General features: G+C 48.1%; 1 protein-coding gene across 1 annotated transcript in view; it reads left to right on the plus strand.

The window, feature by feature from the left end:
• Nucleotides 1-27,483, plus strand: part of SCN4B (sodium voltage-gated channel beta subunit 4) — a 104,703-nt gene that overhangs the window by 57,003 nt on the left and 20,217 nt on the right. Inside the window, exon 4 of the mRNA XM_068240873.1 lies at nucleotides 25,924-26,167. Within this exon, the coding sequence (XP_068096974.1) occupies nucleotides 25,924-26,167 (244 nt within the window). The remainder of the gene's footprint in view (nucleotides 1-25,923; nucleotides 26,168-27,483) is intronic.

Raw genomic sequence — 27,483 nt, forward strand, 5'->3', positions numbered from 1 at the left:
TCCTGTTGCTCTTAAGTTAGGCGCGATCTTTGTAATTGTCACGCGATGTGCTGTAGCACAACGTGGATACTTCACTAGCATGGCCGCTACTACGTGTAGGGCAGTGAGGTATTGTGGTCGCGCTACAGCAAATGTGCGGCAATGTCAAGGATCTCATGTAACAGTGCACGCTACGCAACAGGACCATGCGTAGCTTGCGCACACTAATTTTATCCCGCGCTGCTTGTGTGCGGTAGGTTTACTGCTGGTTAGTGAATGAGCCTGCATGTCAGCTGTGTAGCTAACCACACGTTCTGTTGTTATGCAGATGGGCGGTGGAACCATGGTGCGGAACGAGCAGTTAGGGGAGGGACGTGATCAAAGTAATTGGCTGTCGTTTTTGCAAAGAGAAGAGAGAACCGAGAGCCCGAATTGGTGTAGTAGGTTTAGGTAGTTAGTATAATGTAAAAGAGTAAAATTATACTCACAAACCAGGGTTACCTCCAGGTAACCACTGTATAAGCAGGTGAGGAGTTTGACCCGTCCCCACTCAGGATTAAAAAGTCGCTCTCTGTAGATGAGAAAAAAAGGGGTATCCCCCTCCACCAAGGGTGGATATAAAGTGCAAAATGAGCTGAACAGAGGCGCCAACAGGATAAAAACAGTAATTAAAAAGTTAAAATTCGCTGAGGAGGCTATGGTGGCTCCGCCCCCTCCAAGCAAACACAAAAGGCTGTGTAATATAATCAAAATAATATTTATTGGTACACTCCAGGGTATAGATACACAACGCGTTTCGCGGGTATAAGCCCGCTTCCTCAGGCAGTAGAAGTAGGAGTACACAGCAATCTGTCAGCAACACACCTGGCGCCAAAGTGTGTTGCTGACAGATTGCTGTGTACTCCTACTTCTACTGCCTGAGGAAGCGGGCTTATACCCGCGAAACGCGTTGTGTATCTATACCCTGGAGTGTACCAATAAATATTATTTTGATTATATTACACAGCCTTTTGTGTTTGCTTGGAGGGGGCGGAGCCACCATAGCCTCCTCAGCGAATTTTAACTTTTTAATTACTGTTTTTATCCTGTTGGCGCCTCTGTTCAGCTCATTTTGGCTGTCGTTTTTGTTGATCCGACAGGCAGATTGCTTATGGGTCGGTGACTGCTGTACATGCGCTTGATTATTGGCTGAGGCGGTCATTATCGGCCACCTCAGATGACTTAAGTCAAGTGTGTGTACGAGCCTTTACATTGCTGATTGGTAAATTTCTGATTGATTTCAGTTTGTAAAGCAAAAGTGTCATTGGGAGCAGCTCCTAGTTGAGGGGAGGATCGGATAATTATGTATTATGTTGAGCAGTACAAAATTAGCTGGGGAGACCCACTATCAAATTTCAAACAGATTTCTGCAGAAATCTTTTCACTTTCAAACTTTGGGCTGCTGCACAGGCTTGTACTATACTCACCCATACGCAGTACCGCTGCACTTGTACATTGATGGGGCGGGGCCACAAGAACATATCAGGCAATCTCTTGTCGAATACCGTATGTTCAAAGGATCCCAGTGTAGGAGCGGTAGGCTTGTGCATGGATTGGGAAGCTTCTGGATAAACCAGAGAACTGAGGTAAGTATCTAATAGTTTTTTTTTTCATTACAGGTCCTCTCTAAAATGTACCCAAGGTGGTGTAGCAAGGGGGGGGGGGGCAGATGGTGCTGCGCTATCTCTCTCTCCCCCCTCCCCAAAATTGGCGGCAGTCAATTGTCGCTAATCTCATAGGGTGAGGGAAGAGAGGTATTCCCTGCTCAGAGGGCATTCTTGCAGGCTTTCCCCAGCTGCCATTGGGCAACAGTCTCTCCCTGGCCACTCCCCCTGTAGCTCCCCCACCTCCCTGCACACAGAGCAGCTCTCCCTTCAGCGTTGTGACCCCAGAGGTGGCAGAGATGGCGGCCACCTGAACCGCCTAGCCCCCCCGCCCCCGGATTGGATTAGCATTGTGGGTTTTTTCTTTATTTAGGCCCCCACTTCAGGTTCCCTTTAAGTCTGTTAATGTTTTCAGGCACTTTTTTTAACCAGAACTTTGTTACTTGAAGTTCTTATGGTTAGACTAGCAGACCCAAGCCCGAGCTCTAGGTCTGTGTCTCTAGCCGCCCCCGCCGCATGTTACTGTGCACGCACCGCATGCACACTTGCCACCCATGCACCCACCGCACACGTGCGCACGCACCCGCGGCACACATGCGCGCGCGCACATTCGGCGCCCGCTCACATGCCCGCCCGGCTCCCTGGCCCTGTCCTCCTGTCTCTCTGAGGCTGGGTCCGTGCTGCGCACATGCACAGTAGCAAAAAGCACGCACCCAGCTACACAGGGACAGCGTGACGCAGGGACACAGGGAGATTATTATAGAGGATGAATGTGCTGTAGTATAGAAAGGAGATGCTGACTAGATCCACTGTAATTGATTGTTTTTAACCTAGATGTGTTCATTTTATGTGTCATTGTACAAATACACTTGAAATGTGTGGGGTAAGCATAAACCTTGCGTCACACTTATATGGAATCCTTTTGCTTGCGTATGTGTTTCCAGAGAATTGATTTATCTTGCACACTTCCAGATTTGTGGGCTTGTCTGGCTGATCTTCGGTTCCGCTCTCCTGAGACCTTGGTGGCGCAGACACCTGATATCAGACACACTTTATCTTTTACCTTCTTCTTTATGTGAACATATTTCTCCTGTTTCCAGCTTACTTCAGCACTTTTCCCATGCTTAATAGCCCTGTATATAATAGGATAACAGAGGCGCCAATAGGATAAAAAACACTAAAAGAACTTAAAATCACATCTTGGTAATAGAGGAGGCAGTGGTGGACTCACCCCCTCCAAGCAGAACACACGACTGTGGATTTTCAGTCAAAACAATTTTATTGGATACTCCAAATAAAGTGCAACGCGTTTCACGGGATACAAACCCGCTTCATCAGGCAATAACAGATAGGAGTAAACAGCATCTGCCAGTATCATCAACACTGAGCGCCTCTGTCACTCTCTGTGTTTTTAAGTTCTTTTAGTGTTTTTTATCCTATTGGCGCCTTTGTTATCCTATTATCTACATCAAGTCCACCCTTGGTGGAGGGTTGTACCCTTCCTTCTTCAACTACAGAGAGCGACTTTTTAATCCTGAGTGGGGTCAGGACAATCTCCCCACCTGCTTTGACAGTGGTTGCCTACTTGGTAACCCTGGTTTGTAAGTATTAAATTAATATTATTACTCTATCAATTATACCTTACCAGTACATACTACACTATATCGGGCTCTTGGTGTTCTCTCTTTTTCTAATAGCCCTGTATGTTAAGTGTAGTTCCAGTCACAGACCTAACAATTTACAGCTTTCAATTTGACAAGGATAAAATCCCCCAATCTCTAGTGATTACAGATTATTTTGATTAAAGTATTAGTGTACTTCAAGTGTGCTTATTGCAGTATTGTTTTTGGCACTCTTTCAAGATACTGGCATGTCTCCTCCAATGTAAACAGTAAGGTCTTATTCACACAAGCATGTTCCTAACATTTTCCTGGCTAACAGCAAGGGGAACTGGGGTTATTACTCATAGAAATCCATAGCAATATTGGAGTCAGTGCTGACTTTGGCTATGCGCACTGTTGTATATTGGGTTGACCTGGTGGGAGGACTTATTTATTTTCATATGTGACACTGTGCTTGCTTTTTCGAAACTCCTGACAAAGCCCAATTTAGGGTGAAACACGTTGGGCTTGATTCACAAAGCGGTGATAACCCAGTTATCACGCCTAAAAGACTTTAGGCGTGATGACCTTTTCACCACTGAGTTATCACCGCTTTTTCCTGCTCTTCGCGCGAAGTTACCGCGCGTACGCGCGTGAGCGCGCGCGCAAAGTCCCATAGGGTTTAATGGGAGCTTCGCGTGAAGCGTCGGGTGCTGCGCGCGCACTTACGCGCGTACGCGCGGTAACTTCGCGCGAGTTTCTTCTTATCATGCCTAAAGTGAGTTTAGGCGTGATAAGGGCCTTTTCACCAGCGTGCAAACACTTTGCACCGCTTGGTGAATCAAGCCCGTTGAGTTTAACACACTTTGTACATAGTGCACCCCAAAGACACGTCTTCGTAATACCACACATTTTGGAGGGCTAGCAATTTTGGAGTCACTAGGCAAGTAGGGGGGACAAGCAAGGAACCCTTTCCAGTCTGTGTTAGGATTGAGGCCAAGACCACTGGCATCCAGGGCTGTGGAGTCGGTACAAAAATCATCCGACTCCGACTCCTCAGTTTATGAAACCACAGACTCCAATTCCAGGTACCCAAAGTTATTCTGACTCCTTGACTCCGACTCCTTAGTCTAATACTTACCAGATCTGTGGATTTGGTACAAAAAGTATCCGACTCCGACTCCTCAGTTTATGAAACCACAGATTCCAACTGCAACTACCCAAAATTGCTCACACTCCTCAACTCTGACTCCACAACCCTGCTGGCATCTCAAACCTTTTTTAACTTTTATATTTTTACTGTATTTTACTAACTGATTCAAGTCTGTGTAGTATATGTACTTAGGAACACATTGTGTAATTCCCCTGTACTGAATATTTCGGATTGTGTGGCATACATATGCACTATAACTGTTGCCCGTATCATCAGACTTTATCACTATAGTGACAGTTTTGGGCCACTGGCATCCGCAGAAATTTTGGGGGGGAGGGATGGGTGTGGCCATGAACCAGGATGTGGGTGTGGTCATGGGTGGAGCAAAATTTACATGAACTTAGCAATGGTGGGACATTAGACTAGGCCTATGGTAGGGATTAGATTGTGAGCGCCTCTGACACAGGTGCTCCCCAGTTTAGGTAGTGGCAGGGACCCCTCCCCCCAGTTTAGGTAAAGACTAAATGGTGGTTGAGGTGAACTTTACTGGTGTGTGGAGTTGTCCCATTCACCTGTGTTTAGTTGGAAGCAGAATGGCTGTAATGCTAGGTACACACCATCAAATTTTCTGGCAGATTTACCTGCCAGATCGATTATTTTCAACATGTCCGATCTGAATTTCGATATATTTTCTGATAGCTTTTTAATCGTTTTTTTTCAATCTTTTTTTTGATCAATTTTCATAGAACTGAACGAAAATCTATTGAAAAAACAATAGAAAAAAATGATCAGAAAATCGATCGAAATTCAGAACGGACTTGTTGGAAATAATCGATCTGGCAGATAAATCTGCCAGAAAATTGTATGGTGTGTACCTAGCATAAAACTAAGCAGTGCTTTTCAGCACAGGAAGATTTGGGCGCAGTCGGCGCCACCATAGACTGTAATAGGAATTACAGCTATAGCGGAGCTCAGTAAGTAACGTCGGCGCCGTCAGAGGACGGAGCTGAAGTTGCTTTTAAAACACCTTAATTCGGCCTCCAGCAATAGCTGGAAGCCGAATTATATCATTCCCGACCATCCATGGCGGTCTGGAGGGGGAATAGTAATTAACACGGCCCGGACTTGTGCAGGAGCAAGATAAGCCATATACCGGCTGTATCCTGCGCCCAAGTTTACCGGCGTCGATTTCAAATGTATGCAACATAAGATATCCCCTCAGTCCGCAGCTGATGTAATCTAGTGTGCTGTCTGTGCTCTCTTCTCCTCACAGGTCACAGGCATCTGCTCCCTGCTCTGCCCCTCCCGTCACTGACTGAAGGGAGGGGGCAAAGCAGAGTGCAGATGCCTGTGATTTAAGGAGAAGAGACCACGGATAGCACATTAGATACTGCTGCCTGAGGTGTTAATTTACACGCAGAAGCTCTGCTTCTAGCTCAGGAAGTTGTTAGTGTACACTCAGCGCTGGCAATATTGGAACTTGTGAGTGAGGAAGAGGTATAGTAATTGTCGGGGCACACACGGGCCCCCTTAACAGTGGCAGGGACGGCTGGGGGGGGGGGGGGGCGCTGCCCCATTTTGCCCCTATGTGCAGACGCCCATGGTTTGGTCACAGGCTCAAACAGACAAGTCCTTCAGCTACAGCCAAGGGACTGTCTCTATGGCGATGGGAGGAGGGATGTTGGCACATCACACTATGGTGTGGCTTCTGGCAAGAGGGGAACAATGCACTCTTTACTCACTGTCTGAACTAGCTGTATCTTGAAAAGGAACCTGAGGTGAGAGACAATTGGAGGCCGCTATATTTATTTCCTTTTAAACAATACCAGTTGCCTGGCAGTCCTGCTGATCATTCTGATCAGAAGTGTATGAATCACTCGCCTGAAACAAGCATGCAAATAATCTTACCAGATTTTTATCAGAAACCTCTAATCTGCACGCTTGTTTAGGGTTTATGGCTAAAATTATATCAGCAGGGCAGCCAGGCATTTTGCATTGTTTCGAAGGAAATAAATCCTTGAATATAAGTCGACCTCGTGTAGAAGTCAACCCCAACATTTGACCCTCTTAAACTGTAATTTTTTATTGACTCAAGTATAAGCCTACCCAGCAAAGCTAATGGCTATACTTGGGGACCAGGAGACGTTAACAGCTGCATTTGGGGACCAGTGTTTTCCTGGCATTTCCTTTATCAAGAAATGTTGCTAACATACTCAATACACTGCACTGCTCTGACAACTCCAATACTGAAAACCAACAGCGTCAAGGTCAAATCATGCATAAGTAGAAGAGGCACAGCAAGGGATTAGGTGAGTATAATTTTTTTTTCTACCCACAAGCAGTGGTGCTCAAATACCCCTTTTCAAAATTCGAGTTTGGTCGAATTCGAATAGTAAATTATTCGAGGTCAGTCGAATATTCGAGTCGAATAAATTTTACTATTCGATTCGACCTCGGACTTCGAGCTCACTATTCGAGTCGGTATTCGAGCTCATTATTCGAGCTGACTATTCGAATTGGCCTTAAATAGCTTCCTACACTTGTTTTGAGGGTGAATGATGCAAGAAACATCTTTTTTTCCAAGTAACAACAGCAAGTGATTATGTGGGGATGTTCCTTTAAAAAAAAAAAAGGTGAAAAGAGAAGTTGTGTCCAGAATTTTGTTCAGTACTGTATATACTTCTTCTTCTTCTTCTTCTTCTTTATCTTCTATATCTTCTTCTTCTTCTTCTATATCTTCTTTTTCTTCTTTTATATTGTCTTCTTCTTCTTCTTCATCTTCTTCATCATCATCTTCTTCTTCTTCATCATCATCTTCTTCTTCTTCATCTTCTTTTTCTTCATCTTCTTCATCTTCTTCTTCTTCATCTTCTTCATCTTCTTCTTCATCTTCTTCATCTTCTTCTTCATCTTCTTCATCTTCTTCATCTTCTTCTTCTTCTTCATCTTCTTCTTCTTCTCCTTCTTCATCTTCTTCTTCTTCATCTTCATCTTCTTCATCTTCTTCTTCATCTTCTTCTTCATCTTCTTCATCTTCTTCTTCTTCATCTTCATCTTCTTCTTCTTCTCCTTCTTCTTCTTCTTCTTCTTCATCTTCTTCTTCTTCATCTTCTTCATCTTCTTCTATATCGTCTTCTTCTTCACTTATTTCTCTTTTCATTTTTTTTTTTAAAGAAATGCAGCTATTTTTGAGCGTAACAAATAGCTGGTGGCGCACGCATGTTGGAAGCGCTATTGTATGTGCTCCCTGGCAGTGGAAACACACAGACAGCAGGAGGTAAATTCAGCAGCAGGAGGAGGAGGATGAGTGTGTGGCAGCAGGCAGTCAATGAGGCAGGCAGCGTGACATAATAGCCCTGGTACCTAGCGGTGATACCAGGGCTGTAAATAAACACAGCAGGCAGGAGGTCCCAGACAGCGGTCGTGCAGCCCACATCGTGTCCAATACACAACTGGGACAACACAGTTTTCAACCCGGGCACCTCAGAAAAATTAATCCCTTTTTTTATGTTTTTTTGGTTTTGTTTGTAAAACAAATTACACAGATATATAGCTATTGTTTGACGTAATAGCTGGTGGCAGAGTGGCAGCAGAATGTAATTCTGTGTACCCTGGCAGTGGGAAACACAGACCGACAGCAGCAGCAGCAGGAGGAATGGAGGAGTAATGGGAGCAGCTATTGTTTGACGTAATAGCTGGTGGCAGAGTGGCAGCAGAAGCTAATTCTGTGTACCCTGGCAGTGGGAAACACAGACAGACAGCAGCATCAGCAGGAGGAATGGAGGAGTAGTGTGAGTGTGGCAGCAGGTCGGCAGCGTGACATAATAGCCCTGGTACCTAGCGGTGATACCAGGCCGTAAATAAACACAACAGGAGGTCCCAGACAGCGGTCGTGCAGCCCACATTGTGTCCAATACACAACTGGGACAACACAGTTTTCAACCCGGGCACCTCAGAAAAATTAAACCTTTTTTTTTGTAATGGTTTTGTAGTTTTGGTTTTACAACCAATTACACAGATATAGCTATTTTTTGACATAATAGCTGGTGGCAGAGTGGCAGCAGAAGGTAAATCTGTGTACCCTGGCGTTGGGAAACACAGACAGACAGCAGCAGCAGGAGGAATGGAGGAGTAATTATGTGAGCAGCTATTGTTTGACGTAATAGCTGGTGGCAGAGTGGCAGCAGAAGCTAATTCTGTGTACCCTGGCAGTGGGAAACACAGACAGACAGCAGCATCAGCAGGAGGAATGGAGGAGTAGTGTGAGTGTGGCAGCAGGTAGGCAGCGTGACATAATAGCCCTGGTACCTAGCGGTGATACCAGGCCGTAAATAAACACAACAGGAGGTCCCAGACAGAGGTCGTGCAGCCCACATCGTGTCCAATACACAACTGGGACAACACAGTTTTCAACCCGGGCACCTCAGAAAAATTAAACCTTTTTTTTTGTAATGGTTTTGTAGTTTTGGTTTTACAACCAATTACACAGATATAGCTATTTTTTGACGTAATAGCTGGTGGCAGAGTGGCAGCAGAAGGTAAATCTGTGTACCCTGGCGTTGGGAAACACAGACAGACAGCAGCAGCAGCAGGAGGAATGGAGGAGTAATTATGTGTGCAGCTATTGTTTGACGTAATAGCTGGTGGCAGACTGGCAGCAGAAGGTAATTCTGTGTACCCTGGCAGTGGGAAACACAGACAGACAGCAGCAGCAGGAGGAATGGAGGAGTAGTGTGAGTGTGGCAGCAGGCAGGCAGCGTGACATAATAGCCCTGGTACCTAGCGGTGATACCAGGCCGTAAATAAACACAACAGGAGGTCCCAGACAGCGGTCGTGCAGCCCACATCGTGTCCAATACACAACTGGGACAACACAGTTTTCAACCCGGGCACCTCAGAAAAATTAAACCTTTTTTTTTTGTAATGGTTTTGTAGTTTTGGTTTTACAACCAATTACACAGATATAGCTATTTTTTTACGTAATAGCTGGTGGCAGAGTGGCAGCAGAAGGTAAATCTGTGTACCCTGGCGTTGGGAAACACAGACAGACAGCAGCAGCAGCAGGAGGAATGGAGGAGTAATTATGTGTGCAGCTATTGTTTGATGTAATAGCTGGTGGCAGACTGGCAGCAGAAGGTAATTCTGTGTACCCTGGCAGTGGGAAACACAGACAGACAGCAGCAGGAGGAATGGAGGAGTAGTGTGAGTGTGGCAGCAGGCAGGCAGCGTGACATAATAGCCCTGGTACCTAGCGGTGATACCAGGCCGTAAATAAACACAACAGGAGGTCCCAGACAGCGGTCGTGCAGCCCACATTGTGTCCAATACACAACTGGGACAACACAGTTTTCAACCCGGGCACCTCAGAAAAATTAAACCTTTTTTTTATGGTTTTTTGGTTTTGTTTGTAAAACAAATTACACAGATATATAGCTATTGTTTGACGTAATAGCTGGTGGCAGAGTGGCAGCAGAATGTAATTCTGTGTACCCTGACAGTGGGAAACACAGACCGACAGCAGCAGCAGCAGGAGGAATGGAGGAGTAATGTGAGCAGCTATTGTTTGACGTAATAGCTGGTGGCAGTGTGGCAGCAGAAGGTAATTCTGTGTACCCTGGCAGTGGGAAACACAGACAGACAGCAGCAGCAGGAGGAATGGAGGAGTAGTGTGAGTGTGGCAGCAGGCAGGCAGCGTGACATAATAGCCCTGGTACCTAGCGGTGATACCAGGCCGTAAATGAACACAACAGGAGGTCCCAGACAGCGGTCGTGCAGCCCACATCGTGTCCAATACACAACTGGGACAACACAGTTTTCAACCCGGGCACCTCAGAAAAATTAAACCTTTTTTTTTTTTAATGGTTTTTTGGTTTTGTTTGTAAAACAAATTACACAGATATATAGCTATTGTTTGACGTAATAGCTGGTGGCAGAGTGGCAGCAGAAGGTAAATCTGTGTACCCTGGCAGTGGGAAACACAGACAGACAGCAGAAGGGCAGTACACAGCAGCCCACTGTAGGTGTAAAATGTGTGGCTGCAGGCGACGTAATAGTCAAAGTGAACCAGGCTGGCTTAGTGAGCAGGAGCCAGGAGGTGGTAAAGGGTGGTAAGGCACATTAACGATGGTTCTTAGCCAGTTCATGTCCCCCTCTCGCCGACAACAGGGGCCAGGAACTCGCCTTCCACCCACGCCTGGTTCATCTTGAGAAACGTCAGTCTGTCCACAGACTTGTGAGACAGACGTGAGCGTTTCTCGGTGACCACACCACCAGCTGCACTGAAGCAGCGCTCGGACAGCACGCTGGAAGGGGGGCAGGACAGCACTTCCAGGGCGTACTGCGCCAGCTCGCTCCAGATCTCCAGGCGCTTGACCCAATACTCCATGGGATCAACAGGGGCATCGCTGTCAAGCCCGCTGTAGGACCCCATGTAGTCAGCCACCATGCGGGTCAGGCGCTGGCTGTGACCGGAGGAGGATGCTGCTGCATGCAACTCCTCTCTAGTCACTGCTGCCGGAGCCTCTACAGTCCTGTAGAGCTCGTGGCTGAGAGACAGCAGGTCTGTCGGGCGCTTGCTGCTGGATGCAGGCACCTGCTGCTGCCTCTGTGCTGGCTGCTGGACAGTGGGGGTGGAAGGCTGGGGGAAGGCTTCCTCCAAGCGCTCAACAAGGGCCTGCTGCAAGCTCCTTATTTGTTGCGCTGGGTCTCCTCCTGCAGGCGGCAGGAACTGGCTCAACTTCCCCTTGAGGCGTGGGTCCAACATCATGCTGATCCAGATGTCCTCCCTCTGCTTCATCTGGATCACCCTGGGGTCCCTGCGCAGGCACGTCAGCATGTGCGCTGCCATTGGGAAGAGGCGGGCCACGTCTGCTGGCACATCGACGGCAGTGCTGCTGTCCTCATCCTCCTCCTCTGCCTCGTCAGCCTCATCCTCTCTCCACCCCCGCACCAACTCAGCTGCACTGTGCTGCTCCCCCTCATCAGCAGCAAGGTCAGGGACCTCCACCAAGTCCTCCTCCCCCTCAGAGGTGGACTGTGCAGCTGCTTGCCGCTCCTGCTGGTCCAAGGCTGCCGCTCCCTGTTCCAGCAAAGCATCGAGGGCCCTGTTCAGCAGACAAACCAGGGGCACCCACTCGCAGACCATAGCATGGTCCCTGCTCACCATGTTAGTGGCCTGCAGAAAGGGAGCCAGCACTAAGCACACCTGCTGCATGTGCCTCCAGTCATCATCGGGGACGATGGACGGGATGTTGCTGGTCTTGTCCCTTCTCTGAGCGGCGGAAACAGTGGCCAGGGCAAGGTACTGGTTGACAGTGTGCTTCTGTTCAACCAGACGCTCCAACATCGCCAGGGTGGAGTTCCAGCGAGTCGGAACGTCAAGGATCAGGCGATGGCGTGGCAGATCCAGCTCCTTTTGCACGTCTTCCAGGCTCGCACAGGCTGCAGCCGAGCGCCGGAAGTGACGCACAACGTTCCTTGCCGTTTCCAGCAGTTCGCCCATCCCCTGGTAGGTGCGCAAAAACTTCTGCACCACCAGGTTCAGCACGTGGGCAAGACAGGGGATGTGGGTCAGGTTTCCCCTGTCTATTGTGGCAACCAGATTGGCCCCATTGTCGGCCACCACCTCTCCGACTCTGAGGCCTCTGGGGGTCAGCCAAATCCTCTCCTGCTCCTGGAGTTTGGCCAACACATGGGTTGCCGTCAGCTTGGTCTTCCCAAGGCTGACCAAGTGCAGCAGCGCTTGGCAGTGGCGGGCCTTCACGCTGCTGCTGAGGCGGGGGGTTTGGCCAGGTGTGCCGGAGGATGGCAGAGGATCGGAGGAACCTGCTGCAGTTCCCCTGACCCTGCGGGGTGGCACCACCCACTGTGTTGCTGCTGCTGCTGTGCCCGCTGCTGCTCTCCCATCCTCACCCCCTTCCACCAAGCTGACCCAGTGGACAGTGAAGGACAGGTAGCGGCCTGTCCCGAAGCGGCTGCTCCAGGAGTCCATGGTGACGTGGACCCTTTCACCAACCGCGTGCTCCAGCCCTCGCTCCACATTGGCCATCACAAAGCGGTGCAGTGCAGGAATGGCCTTGCGGGCAAAGAAGTGTCTGCTGGGGAGCTGCCAGTCTGGGGCTGCACAAGCAAGCAGCGCACGAATGTCGCTCCCCTCCTGCACGAGCGTGTACAGCAGGAGTTGGGAGCACATGGCCCGTGCCAGCAAGCCGTTCAGCTGCCGCACGCGACGGCTGCTGGGAGGCAGAGCCCTAACCACCCCCTGGAAGGACTCGCTCAAAAGGCTCTGGCGTGGCCTTTTGCTGGCACGGGAATCAGCAGACACAGCGGAGGAGGCCACTAAGGACTGGCTGCCAGAACAGGCCTCAGTGTCGGCGGCAGGAGTTGCAGAGGGGGGAGGAGCAGTGCGTTTCCGCACTCCTGCTGGTGCTGCTGGAGGAGCAGGAGGGCGGGTGGCTGCTGTTGCTGCTGCTGCTGCAGCTGAAGGCTGTGCAGTGATGGGTGTGGTGCCACTGCCAGCACCAGATGCCTTCAGCCTCTGAAACTTCTCATGCTGGTGGAAATGTTTCGCAGCAAGGTGGTTGATGAGCGAGCTGGTGCTGAACTTTAAGGGGTCTGCACCTCTGCTCAACTTCCGCTGACAGTGGTTGCAAGTGGCGTACTTGCTGTACACAGTGGGCATGGTGAAAAATCGCCAGATTGGTGACAGAAACATCCCTCTACGGCATGGAAGCGCTGCTGCCGCCTGTCTCCCTGTGGTGGTTGGGGGGGGGGGGCTTGGGTGCGGCTGGTGGTGGTACTGGCAGATGCTGCTGCTGCTGCTGCTGAGCCTGAGACACCAGCAGGCTTTGGGACCTGCCTACTGCTGCCAATGCTTGCAATGATGCGCCTCCTTGCAAGGCCCACAAGCGCATCCTCCTCCTCCTCCTCAGAGCTGCTGAGGACGACATCCCCTGGAGGTGGTGGCACCCAGTCTCTGTCTGTCACCGGGTCATCATCATCCTCCCCCTCCTGAAACATGTCCTGCTGGGATGATGACCCCCCAAACTCCTCTCCTGATGCATGGATGGGCTGCTTGACTGTCGCCACAGTCTTGCTGTCCAATCCCTCATCCCCCAAAGTGCCCATCAGCATCTCCTCCTCCAAATCGCCAACAACAGCAGACAATACCCTGATGGTGCCTGGGGTAAAAATATTGCTGAGTGACAGGTCGCCAACTTGTGACGGTGAACTGGCCTCCTCCCCAGACCCTGCTGGGCGGCTGCTGCGAACAGGGGTGGTGGTGGTGGTGAGGGTGGAGGCCTCGGATGCAGAGCTGATGGCGGGCTGCTCATCCTCCGTCATGAGTTGCACCACAGTGTCTGCATGCTTTTCCTCAATGGGACGTTTCCGACCCGGCTGGAGGAAAATCGGAGCAGGTGCTACACGCTGCTGCTGCTGTGTCTCTGCAGCGTGAGTTGCAGATGCTCCTGCTGGGCGGCGCCCAAGGCGTCCACGGCCAGTGGCTATGGGAGGAATGTTAGCCACTGACGCTGCTGCTGCTGCTGTGGAACTGTGCATGGTGGCGCGGCCGCGGCCTGCCACAATGCTGCTCCCTCTCCTCCTGATTCCCTTGCTGCCCTTCCCCTTGCCCAAACCGCGCTGGCTGCCACTTCCAGACATCTTCGATGTTTTGGGCGTAAAGACAAAAGTTTTTTAAAAGGGCGGGTTAAAAGTGGGGTACTTTAATGGAGTGGGTTGGTGGGTGAGGTGACTGAGTGAGTGTCCCTAGTACAGTAAGTAAGTAGTAACAGTCAGGAAGTACAACTAGAAGTTACAATAATCAGTAGTAATCACAAGGAAATTTAGTGTGTGTACACTACAGACAGTGAGTGCACGCACGCGCAAACACGCGCAGGAGCTAGCCTATGAACAGTGACTGAGTGAGTGTCCCTAGTACAGTAAGTAAGTAGTAACAGTCAGGAAGTACAACTAGAAGTTACAATAATCAGTAGTAATCACAAGTAAATTTAGTGTGTGTACACTACAGACAGTGAGTGCACGCACGCGCAAACACGCGCAGGAGCTAGCCTATGAACAGTGACTGAGTGAGTGTCCCTAGTACAGTAAGTAAGTAGTAACAGTCAGGAAGTACAACTAGAAATTACAATAAACAATCAGTAATCAGAAGGAAATAGAGTGTGTGTACACTACAGACAGTGAGTGCACGCACGCGCAAACACGCGCAGGAGCTAGCCTATGAACAGTGACTGAGTGAGTGTCCCTAATACAGTAAGTAAGTAGTAACAGTCAGGAAGTACAACTAGCAGTTACAATAATCAGTAGTAATCACAAGTAAATTTAGTGTGTGTACACTACAGACAGTGAGTGCACGCACGCGCAAACACGCGCAGGAGCTAGCCTATGAACAGTGACTGAGTGAGTGTCCCTACTACAGTAAGTAAGTAGTAAGAGTCAGGAAGTACAACTAGAAATTACAATAATCAATCAGTAATCAGAAGTAAATAGAGTGTGTGTAGTGTGTACACACTACACAGACAGTGAGTGCACACACACACGCAGGAGCTAGCCTATGAACAGTGACTGAGTGTCCTAGTACAGTAAGAGTAAGTAGTAACAGTAAGTACAACTAATTACAATAATCAATCAGTAATCAGAACTTCAGAAGGAAATAGAGTGTGTTGTACACAGACAGTGAGTGCACACACGCAGGAGCTAGTAGCCTATGAACAGTGACTGAGTGTCCTAGACTTCTATAGTACAGTAAGAGTAAGTAGTAACAGTAAGTACAACTAATTACAATAATCAATCTGTAATCAGAAGGAAATAGAGTGTGTGTGTACAGTACACAGACAGTGAGTGCACACACGCAGGAGCTAGTAGCCTATGAACAGTGACTGAGTGTCCTAGACTCCTATAGTACATTAAGAGTAAGTAGTAACAGTAAGTACAACTAATTACAATAATCAATCAGTAATCAGAAGGAAATAGAGTGTGTGTGTACAGTACACAGACAGTGAGTGCACACACGCAGGAGCTAGTAGCCTATGAACAGTGACTGAGTGTCCTAGACTCCTATAGTACAGTAAGAGTAAGTAGTAACAGTAAGTACAACTAATTACAATAATCAATCAGTAATCAGAAGGAAATAGAGTGTGTGTGTACAGTACACAGACAGTGAGTGCACACACGCAGGAGCTAGTAGCCTATGAACAGTGACTGAGTGTCCTAGACTCCTATAGTACAGTAAGAGTAAGTAGTAACAGTAAGTACAACTAATTACAATAATCAATCAGTAATCAGAAGGAAATAGAGTGTGTGTGTACACTACAGTACACAGACAGTGAGTGAGTGCACACACGCAGGAGCTAGTAGCCTATGAACAGTGACTGAGTGTCCTAGACTCCTATAGTACAGTAAGAGTAAGTAGTAACAGTAAGTACAGCTAATTACAATAATCAATCAGTAATCAGAAGGAAATAGAGTGTGTGTGTACACTACAGTACACAGACAGTGAGTGAGTGCACACACGCAGGAGCTAGTAGCCTATGAACAGTGACTGAGTGTCCTAGACTCCTAGTACAGTAAGAGTAAGTAGTAACAGTAAGTACAACTAATTACAATAATCAATCAGTAATCAGAAGGAAATAGAGTGTGTGTGTACACTACAGTACACAGACAGTGAGTGAGTGCACACACGCAGGAGCTAGTAGCCTATGAACAGTGACTGAGTGTCCTAGACTCCTAGTACAGTAAGAGTAAGTAGTAACAGTAAGTACAACTAATTACAATAATCAATCAGTAATCAGAAGGAAATAGAGTGTGTGTGTACAAGACAGTGAGTGCACACACGCAGGAGCTAGTAGCCTTAGCCTTAGCCTATGAACAGTGACAGTGAGTGTCCTAGTACAGTATAACTACAATACTAAATACAGAATCAATCAGTAGTAAAGGACAGCAGAAATACTGGTATAGATGAGAGAAATATACTAACAGAGGACAGGAGAGAACAGCTGCCCACACAGGCAGGCCCTGAGGCCTAAAGCTGTAAGCTTGCCTGCAGCAGCTGTCTCTGTCTATGTAACACAAAAGCTACTAACTAAAATACAATGTCTATCTAACTAACAACAATATAGGTGTGTATAGGAGGTGTATGTGAGCAAAAACGCTAGGTAAATGACCACAATAGAGCTCTTGCTAAGCCAAAGCACAAAGGAGCAACTCTCTCTCTATGCAAGTCTCAGGCAAGGACGGAGAAACCTAACATGGCGGCCGCTATTTATAGGGTAGGGGCTGGCCAGGGTCCCCCTCTGTGATTGGCTGCCGTCAGAGGGCCTGGGAGCCCTCTGATTGGCTCTAAGGACATCAATCTGGGCTATGACGCTATTCGAGCTCGGTACCCGAGCTCGAATAGCGCCGTTTGCTCGAATAGTGAATGGGCTATTCGCGTTTACTCTAATAGCCCATTCGAATAGCTGCAGCTATTCGGAGCTCGAATACCGAGCTCGAATAGCTGAAAAAGAGCTCGAATATTCGAGCTACTCGAATATTCGAGCTCTGCTGAGCACCACTGCCCACAAGTAATTAGCATGTTAAAAATATGCAGAGCCCACATATCAGAAGTAGTTTCCCTAGATTTTGTCCTCACTCACGCCACAACCTTGCTAATATCGACTTCAATGGAGACATACACCCTTCGTCTCATGAATTATAAATCCAGTCCTGACTTTAAAGAAATAAAATCTCTGTATTATTCCAATGTATGTATCATACTGACAGCTAATTGATAAATAAAGCAAATGCAAAAGAATGAAGGTCATAGAAAAAAAAAAACCTCAGTATCAGATCACATAGATGTTAGTACAGTGTTTGGGGTATTGTAATGGAATAACTCTGGTGGAATAGCTACATTAGCCAGGGAATATTCTGCTAGTGCTGTCAGAATCATTGACAGTTCATCTATATTGTGAGCCATTTCATTCTAGATATACTTTAGCAGAATATGTTAAAAGGGGGATTTTTGAGCTAGTGGTAGGTTTCGTATAATGTACAGTAAGGCGTTCATGGCAGGTGTCTGGAAACAGGAAGGGGCAGCTTTAAAGGGAAACCTGAAGTGAAAGGGATATGGAGACTGCCATATGTATTTCCTTTTAAACAATACCAGTTGCCTGGCAGTCCTGTCGACCTTTCTGGCATCAGTAGTGTTTGAATCACACACTTGAAACACGCATGCAGCTAATCCAGTCAGATTTTTGTCAGAAACATCTAATCCTCATGCTTGTTCAGGGTCTATGGCTAAAAGTATTACAGGCAGAGCATCCGCAAGACAGCCAGGGAACTGGTATTGTTTAACTCTTTCACAGCCAATAGGCTTGATTCACAAAGCCGTGCTAACTGTTAGCACGCTGGTGAAAAGCCCATTATCACGCCTAAACTCAGTTTAGGCGTGATAAAGTAAACTCGCGCGCAGTTTTGCGCGTAAAGTTTTATGCACGTAACGCCATTAAACCCTATGCGACGTTTCGTGCACCGGACTTTTTTTGCGCGCGAGTTTTTCCTCAAAGCGGTGCTAACCTATTTAGTGCAATGCTTATCACGCCCAAAAGTCTTTAGGCGTGCTAACTAGGTTAGCACCGCTTTGTGAATCAAGCCCTATGTATTTAGAGGCTTGCAAGTGCTCCAGGCCAATTTATTTTAGCAGTTTTTTATTTCTTTGTTGTTAGATTTCTTACCTTCTCATTAGTACTGCTGTAATGTGTATTTATGGCCACTTATCACTAGGGGGCAGTGTGAGGTAATAAACAAGGACTTCTGCTTTCAGTTTCTATGTTTTCTGCTTGGAGATGAGAGATCAAAGCAAGCCAAGAAATTACAGCATAACGAGTTCGGCCAGCAAAAGACAAAAGTAGTGCATCATCTTAAGCCCCATACACACACTCCAGCGGTCTTTTAACCACTTGAGGACCCACCCTTTACCCCCCCTTAAGGACCAGCGCTGTTTTAGGTGATCTGTGCTGGGTGGGCTGTGCAGCCCCCAGCACAGATCAAAGGGCACACAGAGCGATCAGATCGCCCCCCTTTTTTCCCCACTAGGGGGATGATGTGCAGGGGGGGTCTGATCGCTCCTGCCTGGCTGGCATTTTGCGGGGGGGGCACCTCAAAGCCCCCCTCCGCGGCGAAATCCTCCCCCTCCCTCTCCTACCTGCTCCCCCGGGAGATCTGGGCTGCACAGGACGCTATCCGTCCTGTGCAGCCAGTGACAGGACGTCCCCTGTCACATGGAGGCGATCCCCGGCCGCTGATTGGCCGGGGATCGCCGATCTGCCTTACGGCGCTGCTGCGCAGCAGCGCCGTACAAATGTAAACAAAGCGGATTATTTCCGCTTGTGTTTACATCTAGCCTGCGAGCCGCCATCGGCGGCCCGCAGGCTATTCACGGAGCCCCCCACCGTGAATTGACAGGAAGCAGCCGCTCGTACGAGCGGCTGCTTCCTGATTAATTAGGCTGCAGCTGGCGACGCAGTACTGCGTCGCTGGTCCTGCAGCTGCCACTTTGCCGACGCACGTTATGAGTGTGCGGTCGGCAAGTGGTTAAGGCAGCCATACACTGGTCGATTGCCACCAGATCGACCAACAGATAGAACCCTTTTCTGATCGAATCTGATCACAGAGGGATCTGTTGGCTGCCTACACTGCGAACAGATTTTGAATTGATTTCACTATGAAATCGATTCACAATCTGTGGAGCTGTTGCTTCCCCCCCCCCCCCCCCCCCCCCCCCTGCATACATTACCTGATCCGGCCGGCGCGAGTCCCCCGGTCTCCGCTGTCTCTACTCCGCTCTGGGCTCCAGCTTCACTTTACTTCCTGTCGTGGTAAGTTTAAACAGTAGAGGGCGCTCTACTGTTTAAACTTCCCCAACAGGAAGTACAGTGAAGCCACCCGGAGCCCAGCGTGGAGAAGAGACCTCAGGGACAGCGGGGATACGCCCGGCCGTATCAGGTAATGTATTGCCGCTAGCGTCGGTTGTCGGACATTCGAACGCCGATAGCGACGCACTCCCGACCCACCGGCCATCGAGCGAAATTTTCAGCGCGGACAGATCGATCGGTTTGGGACGGAAATCGGTCGATCAGTCAGCATTTGCGTATCGATTTCACAGAAGATTCAATCACAGTGATCGAATCTGCTGTCTATCGGTGGGAAATTGAGCAAGTGTATGGGCACCTTTATGCTCTCACAACTTTTCTTGTGAAATGCCTAAAAAAAAAATCTCTTGCTATTGTTCAAGCAGCTGATAAGAAGTCAATCCAAATGTTGAATTGACTTCTTATCAGTCTGATCAGCTGCTTGAACAATAGCAAGATATATTTTTTAGGTGTTTCACAAGAAAAGTTGTGAGAGCATAAAGGTGGCCATACACTCATTAGATTAGCAGCAGATAGATCATCAGATAGATTTTCTGATCTATCTGATGTGTTTAGGAACATTTTTTACTTGGAACAGATTTCCGATAGATTTCAGTATGAAATCTATTGAAAATCGATCTGATCGCATTTTTTTGCCATCAGATTTCCATTCGATCCAATGCAAATTGATAAGCAATCTTAACAGATCGACCTAGATTTTCCAGCATGTCAGATCGATTGAAATCGATCAAAATCGGCCGCAAATCGATCGTTCGGGCAATCGATTTGCGATCGATTTCAATCGATCGATAGGCCGCTTATCGGCTGAGTGTATGGGCCCCTTAAAGGTGCGTACACACGCACTACGGAAGCCAACGACGGGTCCGTCAGACCCTCCCACTGGGCAGACTTTCAGCAGACAGTAGTGCGTGTGTTGTCGGCGGACTGATAAGGCTGTTCTTGAACGATCTGCTTACCCGTTGTTGGCTTCCGTAGTGTGTGTGCACGCACCTTAAAAGACCATTGTTGAGTGTGTGTATGGGGCTCTAGTTTGAGACAGGGGCGTTCCTAGGGTCCTTGGAGATTGGGGGCACCTGTGAGCACTAGGTGGGGGGTATATGCGCTGCGGCAAAAATGGGCATGATCATTGTCACGGAACAGCCGTGAGAAACGCAGGCGAATAGGGAAGATTCGCGCAGTCCATTTTCTGATCGCTTCCTGGTTAGATTTGTGCAGTCATTGCAGCGAACAGAATGACATTCCTTCTTTTAAAAGACAGGTTTTTTTTTCCTTTCACCAAATGGCAGGAAGCCTTCAGCAGAGTGTTCCAGGCACCCAGTTTGCTAAGGGCCCATCCATCAGATGAAGTCAGATAAGTAGCCTGACAGAACCAATTTAGAGGAGGGAGAGTGAGACTCCCCGGCCCCGATCACAGCAGGGAAGCCGACACGTAGCCTGCTGTCCTAGCTTCAAAGAGCCCTTCACCTAGACCTGACCTGCTGTAACTCCTAGATGTATATAATAATCCATAAACTGCTATATTTGTCATATTTCCTGTGTTGCCAGGCTGGCAGGCCCTCCAAACTCACAGAGTATGCTGGGCTTTGCCTGGCGCTAGTACTGAGAAAGTTTCAGAACATTCTGAGGAAAGGGCTGCCAGTTAGGCAGTTTGAAGGTGCCCTGATGATACCACAGGGGTCCTACCCCTAATGTTTGGTATCAGGGTGCTGGGTAAATCGGGACGGACCTGAAAATGTTAGTAAATCTGCCCTGACCTGTACGGTTTTGTAAGATAGAGCCCATATATGGTTAGATATGAATTTTGGTCCCCAGGGGAAGGGGGAGGACTCATCTCATGTTCTAAGGGAGAGGGCGGGATTCTAAGGGAGTGTGCGGTTCCCGCCCTCACTCCCTCCTACTGGATCAGGGGTATAAGAATGGCAGAGGACCCAAAATCAATGTCCTCCATTTTGAAACATCATCCGGATTACATCCTTGCCAGCTTGAGGACATGCTGGCATCTGGCTTGTTTGGACTTTGCTACTGAACTGAACTGAAACCAAGAACTTTATGAGTTTTCCCAGAAGGACATATTTCCACAAACTCTTAAGTATTTTTTTCACTTTTATTTTTATACTGGCTATTAATGTTTCTATAATTGTTGATTTTAATGATTTTCTGTATATATTAATTATTTATATTGCGTTTTAATAAACGACGCTAACGTCATTTGTTTATTCAGCTACCCTGGTATTCAGCCGCACATACTGAACCCTGACTTCTTAAGAGTCGCTACTATTGTTGCTAGCTAGACAGAATAGAGTGTGTTTAACCGTTTTTATTTGCAGGTCTAGACTCAGCCAGTCAGTGGGTGCCTCTGTCCCATGATAACAGAGGTGGTGGCAGTTATACCCTGAAATAGTGTGTAATTTGCAATTACCGTAACTCACAGGCTCCCTTCTAGTCGGTCTGCTGCCAAAATTCCAGCGGTTTCTGCGCACCGATTGCGACCACAGCTTGCATGGTCTGTGTGCTGAAATCGATTGGAAGGAATTGTGCGGTCCGGCCACTAGGGGTCCTGTGACAGTCATGCATTGAGTGGGCGTGGCCATTGGTGGGGCCAAATGTACATGAACTTACCAGCAGTGTAAGCTACAGATAACGGGCCTGCCCATTGAAATATTGGATGGAGCCCCCTGTCCTTTATTTAGATAATTTACAATCAGTATAGGCATAGATCAAAGATGTATACGCACATACAAGTTTGGTTGGTCAATCACTGACCAATTTTACCACCCCCATGCAGTAAGTGGGTCAACAGACAATGAATTTGATGAGCAGAGCTAAAATTGGCTAATCAAAATTGTATGTGTGTACCAGGCTTTACAGCTAATACTTTACATACTGAAAGTAGCAGGGATCAGCATACAATACAGCTGGTTTACAATCAGTAAAGGCACAGAGTAACGCCTTATACTGTACACACTGGAGGTAGATCAGCACACAGTGCAGGCACTAGAGAAAAGCTTATGCTGTACATAATGTAGGCAGCAGAGATCAGCACACTGCAGCTAGCGTGCCGAAAAATATGAGGGTTACGTTGTGCAGTGCGCGTAGCGCCGAAAGTAGGTGTGGCTATGGACCAGAATGTGGGTGTGGTCACGGGTGGAGACAAATTTACATGAACTTAGCAATGGTGGGACATTAGATTAGGACAGTGGTGGCGAACTTTTGGAGGCCGAGTGCCCAAACTGCAACCCAAAAGTCACTTATCTATCGCAAAGTGGCAACAGCAATTTAACCACTTGATGACCCAGCCTTTACCCCCCCCCTTAAGGACCAGCGCTGTTTTAGAAGATCTGTGCTGGGTGGGCTGTACAGCCCCCAGCACAGATCAAACATTAGGCAGAGCGACCAGATCGCCCCCCTTTTTTCCCCACTAGGGGGATGATGTGCTGGGGGGGGTCTGATCGCTCCTGCCTGTGTGTGGCTGGCGGGGGCACCTCAAAGCCCCCTCCACCGCAGGATTCCCCCTCTCCCTCTCCTCCCTCCCTTCCCCGGAGATCGGAGGCTGCACAGGAACGGATCTGTCCTGTGCAGCCTCTAACAGGCTCCTGCCTGTCATGTGACAGCGATCCCCGGCCGCTGATTGGCCGGGGATCGCTGATCTGGTACAACGCTGCTACTGTTAGCAGCGTTGTACAAATGTAAACAAAGCGGATTATTTCCGCTTGTGTTTACATTTAGCCTGCGAGCCGCGATCGGCGGCCCGCAGGCTATTCACGGAGCCCCCCGCCGTGAATTGACAGGAAGCAGCCGCTTGCGCGAGCGGCTGTTTCCTGATTAATTAGCCTGCAGCCGGCGACGCAGATCTGCGTCGCTGGTCCTGCAGCTACCACTTTGCCGACGCGCGTTATGAGTGCGCGGTCGGCAAGTGGTTAAATACTGTACAAACATTTTAACACATGCATAAACATTATGGAAAATCCAAGTTGAAAATAAACTGTGAAGATAAACAATTTCATCCATCCTACTCCTGAAAAAATGTTTTTTTTTTTGTTTTGTTTTTTTAGAACCTCCCAGTTTTATTTTCTGTTTTAAAAAGCTAAAAAAGTAGGTTTAATGCTATTGTCTCATATGATGATGATTCAGCTTTTCCCATATTCTCGCAGTTAGCAATCATGTGACCCCCAACAAGACAAATTCAGCAATCATGAGGCTCCTATCAAGACAAATTCAGCAAACATGAGGCCCCCAACATGACAAATTCAGCAATCGTGAGGCCCCAACAAGACAAATTCAGCAATCATGAGGCCCTCAACAAGACAAATTCAGCAGTCATGAGGCACATAAATAGCATTTCACAAAAATAGGCAGAATGCCCCCTTAATATGGTATACACCTCTCACCTGGCTTCTGAATTCTCTACTGGCTGGTGTGCCTGGCAATACTGTTTTTGGCTGGATTGGGGATGATGTGTGGGCTGAAAGGCCTGGCAGTGATGCTGTGGCCTGGCTGGCGGCGGTGCTGTGGCCGGGTTGGCTGGCGGTGATGCTGTGGCCGATGCTGTGGCTGGGTTGGCTGGCAGTGATGCTGTGACCTGGCTGACGGTAATGCTGGGCTGTGCTTGGCTGGTTGAAGTAAATGCTGGCCTGACTGGTGGTGATGCTATGGCCTTTTTGACAGTGATTCTGGGCTGGTTGGCTGGTGGTGATGTTGGGCTGGCTGGCCTGGATAGTTTAGGTAGGGACAGGTGCCCCCTAGTTAAGGTAGCGCCAGGAGTCCCCCAGTTTAGGTATTGAAATTATTCAATCGATTTCTAGCAGAAATAGGACAACATTACTGATTGGACAGGACTTTTTTGCAGGTCGATCGGGGGATGCGCTGTGGTATCCATTCTAGAGTTACCTTACACTCAATAGCTTCTTGTTTTGTAGAAGATGATTCATGTCTCTTACAGAACCATTCCATCAGATCTAATGAGGTGAAGGAGATTCCCAGATAAATTCTGGTAATCCATTTATTCCAGCCAACAAGTTATTTGAATGACACTAAGGGCCTGATTCACAAAGCGGTGCTAACAGTTAGCACGCTGGTGAAAAGCCCTTTATCACGCCTAAACTTAGTTTAGGCGTGATCTGAAGGAATTCGCGCGAACTCCCGCGCGCAAAGTTGTGCGCGCGAAGCGCTGTGCGCTAGGCGCGCAGCGCACCGCACTTCGCGCGAAGCGCCCATTAAGCCCTACGGGACTTTGCGCGCGCACTTACGCGCGGTAGCTTCGCGCGAGTTAGAGCACAAAGCGGTGATAACTTTGCTAGTGCAAAGGTTATCACGTGATAACTGAGTTATCACCGCTTTGTGAATCAGGCCCCAATTATGCAGACTATTATTATTTTGTATTTACATTGAGCAAGCATCTCACAAGGGGGTTGATTCACACAGCTTACTTATTTTTCACCTTAAAAAGGAGAGAGAAGAGTGTGCCTCTATGGTGCAATACCTTTAATTCAGTTTGCAAATTGCAAAAGAAATGCACGTACAAGATCGCATAAATTTGCAAGCATGTAAGATATGCTTGCAAATTTATGCGATCTTGTACGTGCATTTCTTTTGCAATTTGCAAACTGAATTCAAGGTATTGCACCGTAGAGGTGCTTTCTTCTCTCTTCTTTTTATGATATAGACACTTGTCAAATCCACCGCTAAGAGAGCTGCACCGGATGCTACCTTTCCTCCTTTCATTGTCTGACACTGGCGTTGGAGAACTGATTCACTTTGGACATAATATCCTTTAGTCCTGGTTGTAACATGCAGCGCGCACATATTTGTCTATTGTGTTATTTTTCACCTTAACTGGAAAGTTAGCCATACATCTAGCGATGTATGGGCAGATTTGAGCAAGAGATAAATCTCTCTATAATCGAATCTGAGAGATCTGCCGGCTTCCCATACACCACAGGCCGATTCCCAATCAATTTCATGCTGAAATCGATCGGGAATCGGCTTTGTGACGCCGCATTCGACCACCTCGCCGCCCCGACGCTGTTCCCCCAATGATAAATGTCCCCCGGTGCCCCGTGCATTACCTGTCCGCAGCCTCTGCTTGTCCCTCTGCATACATGCGGGCCTCACATGGTTTCCTAGTAAGGGCACACGTGTGTGCCGTCTGACGTCACACGTGTGCCTTTACTAGGAATCCACGAGATCTGGATCTTCATTTCAGAATGAAATCTTTTGGGAACCGGACTCGTGCCGCGTCTCCAGCCGCGTCTCCGCAAATGTTTTATGTGCCACTCGGTACCCGTGCATTAAGATACTTTACCTGTCTGCGATACTTCCGCATTGGCGCCACATGTGTCTGCTGCCACGTGTGTGCGAACCCCCCTCCCCACCCTTACCTTATGTCTCCTTCCAACGAAGGGTAAAAAATATTGCCCATCCATGTTCTAGCAATCCCACCCTTTTACGCACTCCCAACAGTTTCCTTCCTTGGGAGCACCTAACATAAGCTCCCACTGACCCCAAAGCTATGTCAGATTGACGTGTGTGTTTTTCTCGATTTTGACTGGGTGCTGTGTCTATTTACTGAATTGTTTACTGTTAACCCAGTCACTGTCACATGCTCTTTCTTTTATTCACAGCTCTACAAGGGATATCTGAAGAACAAGAAATCTGCCCCTAAACCCTTTGAAATTCTAGACAAATCTTTCCGCGCAGAACGCGTTACTCTGGTGCCCAACAATGAAACCAAAGATTACAACTTAACACTACTTTTAAAGTATGTGGAATTTGAGGATGCAGGAAGGTACACCTGTATTGTGAAAAATAAAAAGGAAAAGGGCACAACAAGCAATGCTACAATCTTCCTTTCAGTGGTGGACAAGTGTGAGTGACTTTGTATAGTTATTATTATTATTATTATTATTATTATTATCTTGTAAGGTAATTCTAAGTGTTCACACTGATGTTACCTCCATAATGCATCACTTTATCACTGTCAGGCATTGTTCACACATAAATCTGTACATTTCTGGACCCGTCTAGTCCTGTTCTGTCAGTTTTGCATCAGTTTTCAATCAGTTTTACCTAAAAGGACCGGAAATGTACCATATATACCCGCATATAAGCCGACCCCCCAACTTTTACTTCAGAAATCAGGAAAAAAAGCATTGACTCGCATATAAGCAGAGGGGTAGGAAATGAAGCAGTAGGAGAGGTACAGGTGGAATTTCACATGGAATTTTAGTAATGGCTATGTGTTTCCTTTAATAGTGACACTGCACCCCTAACTGCTCCTTTTTCAACACACTGCTTCTTCTGCACACCAGAGTGCCAATACTGCCCCCATGCAGCTTCTTCTGCACCCCAAACTGTCTGCCACTGTTGCCTTCTATACTTTCTCTCCCCCTTCCCCTTGTGTCCTTCACTGCTCCTCCTGCACCCCCTCCCCCACTGCCATTACACACTGCCCTAGTCATCCAGTCAGTGCCACATCTGTACAACACTTCTCCTCCTGCACCCCACATTACCATTACTTTATGGGATATGTCCTCAGTTTTCTCTCTACCACCAAACATGGGGTGGTGTGAAGTATAGCGGAGACAACCGGAGTCTCTACTTCTCAGCCGCTCATACGGAGCTGCCGGCGCAGGCTCATGGGGACACCGCCGCCGCGTCTGGCGTCATGGCGGCGGGTCCTCTATTGCGGCATGCGGACTTCAGTCCGCGTTCGGGCGCGGATTCAGGGTCTGGCCTCTCCAACGTTCAGAGGCAAAGGGTCTCGCGCGTGCGCGCAAGGAGGCAGGACTTTTACCTCCTACGTAGGAGGGTCAGCTGACTCTCCAGTCAGCTGACCTCAGGAGGTGTCCTGATTGGTTAGGCCTCTGGGCAGATTTGCTGAGTGACTCTCAGCATATAAGGAGCTGAACTTCACTTGCTCCTTGTCTGCTGTCGTGAATACACTGTTGTGGTAGCGCTCAGACCTTAGCTCAGTGCCCTGGTGTTGATACTAAGGATTTCACACCTTAGTTAGGATTGTATTTTGATATTGTATCTGTGTTTTGACTTCGGCTATCCTTGACTACTCTCTCTCTCTACGTTATTGTACCTTTGCCTGGGGTAGGGGCGGTCCTGTCTCAACGTTCAGGTCCGCAGGGCAAGACACATCCCTGTGCCTATTTCTCACGTAGATTTTCTCCTGC

The sequence above is a fragment of the Hyperolius riggenbachi genome, chromosome 6, assembly GCF_040937935.1.
Source record: "Hyperolius riggenbachi isolate aHypRig1 chromosome 6, aHypRig1.pri, whole genome shotgun sequence".
Lineage (NCBI taxonomy): Eukaryota > Metazoa > Chordata > Amphibia > Anura > Hyperoliidae > Hyperolius > Hyperolius riggenbachi.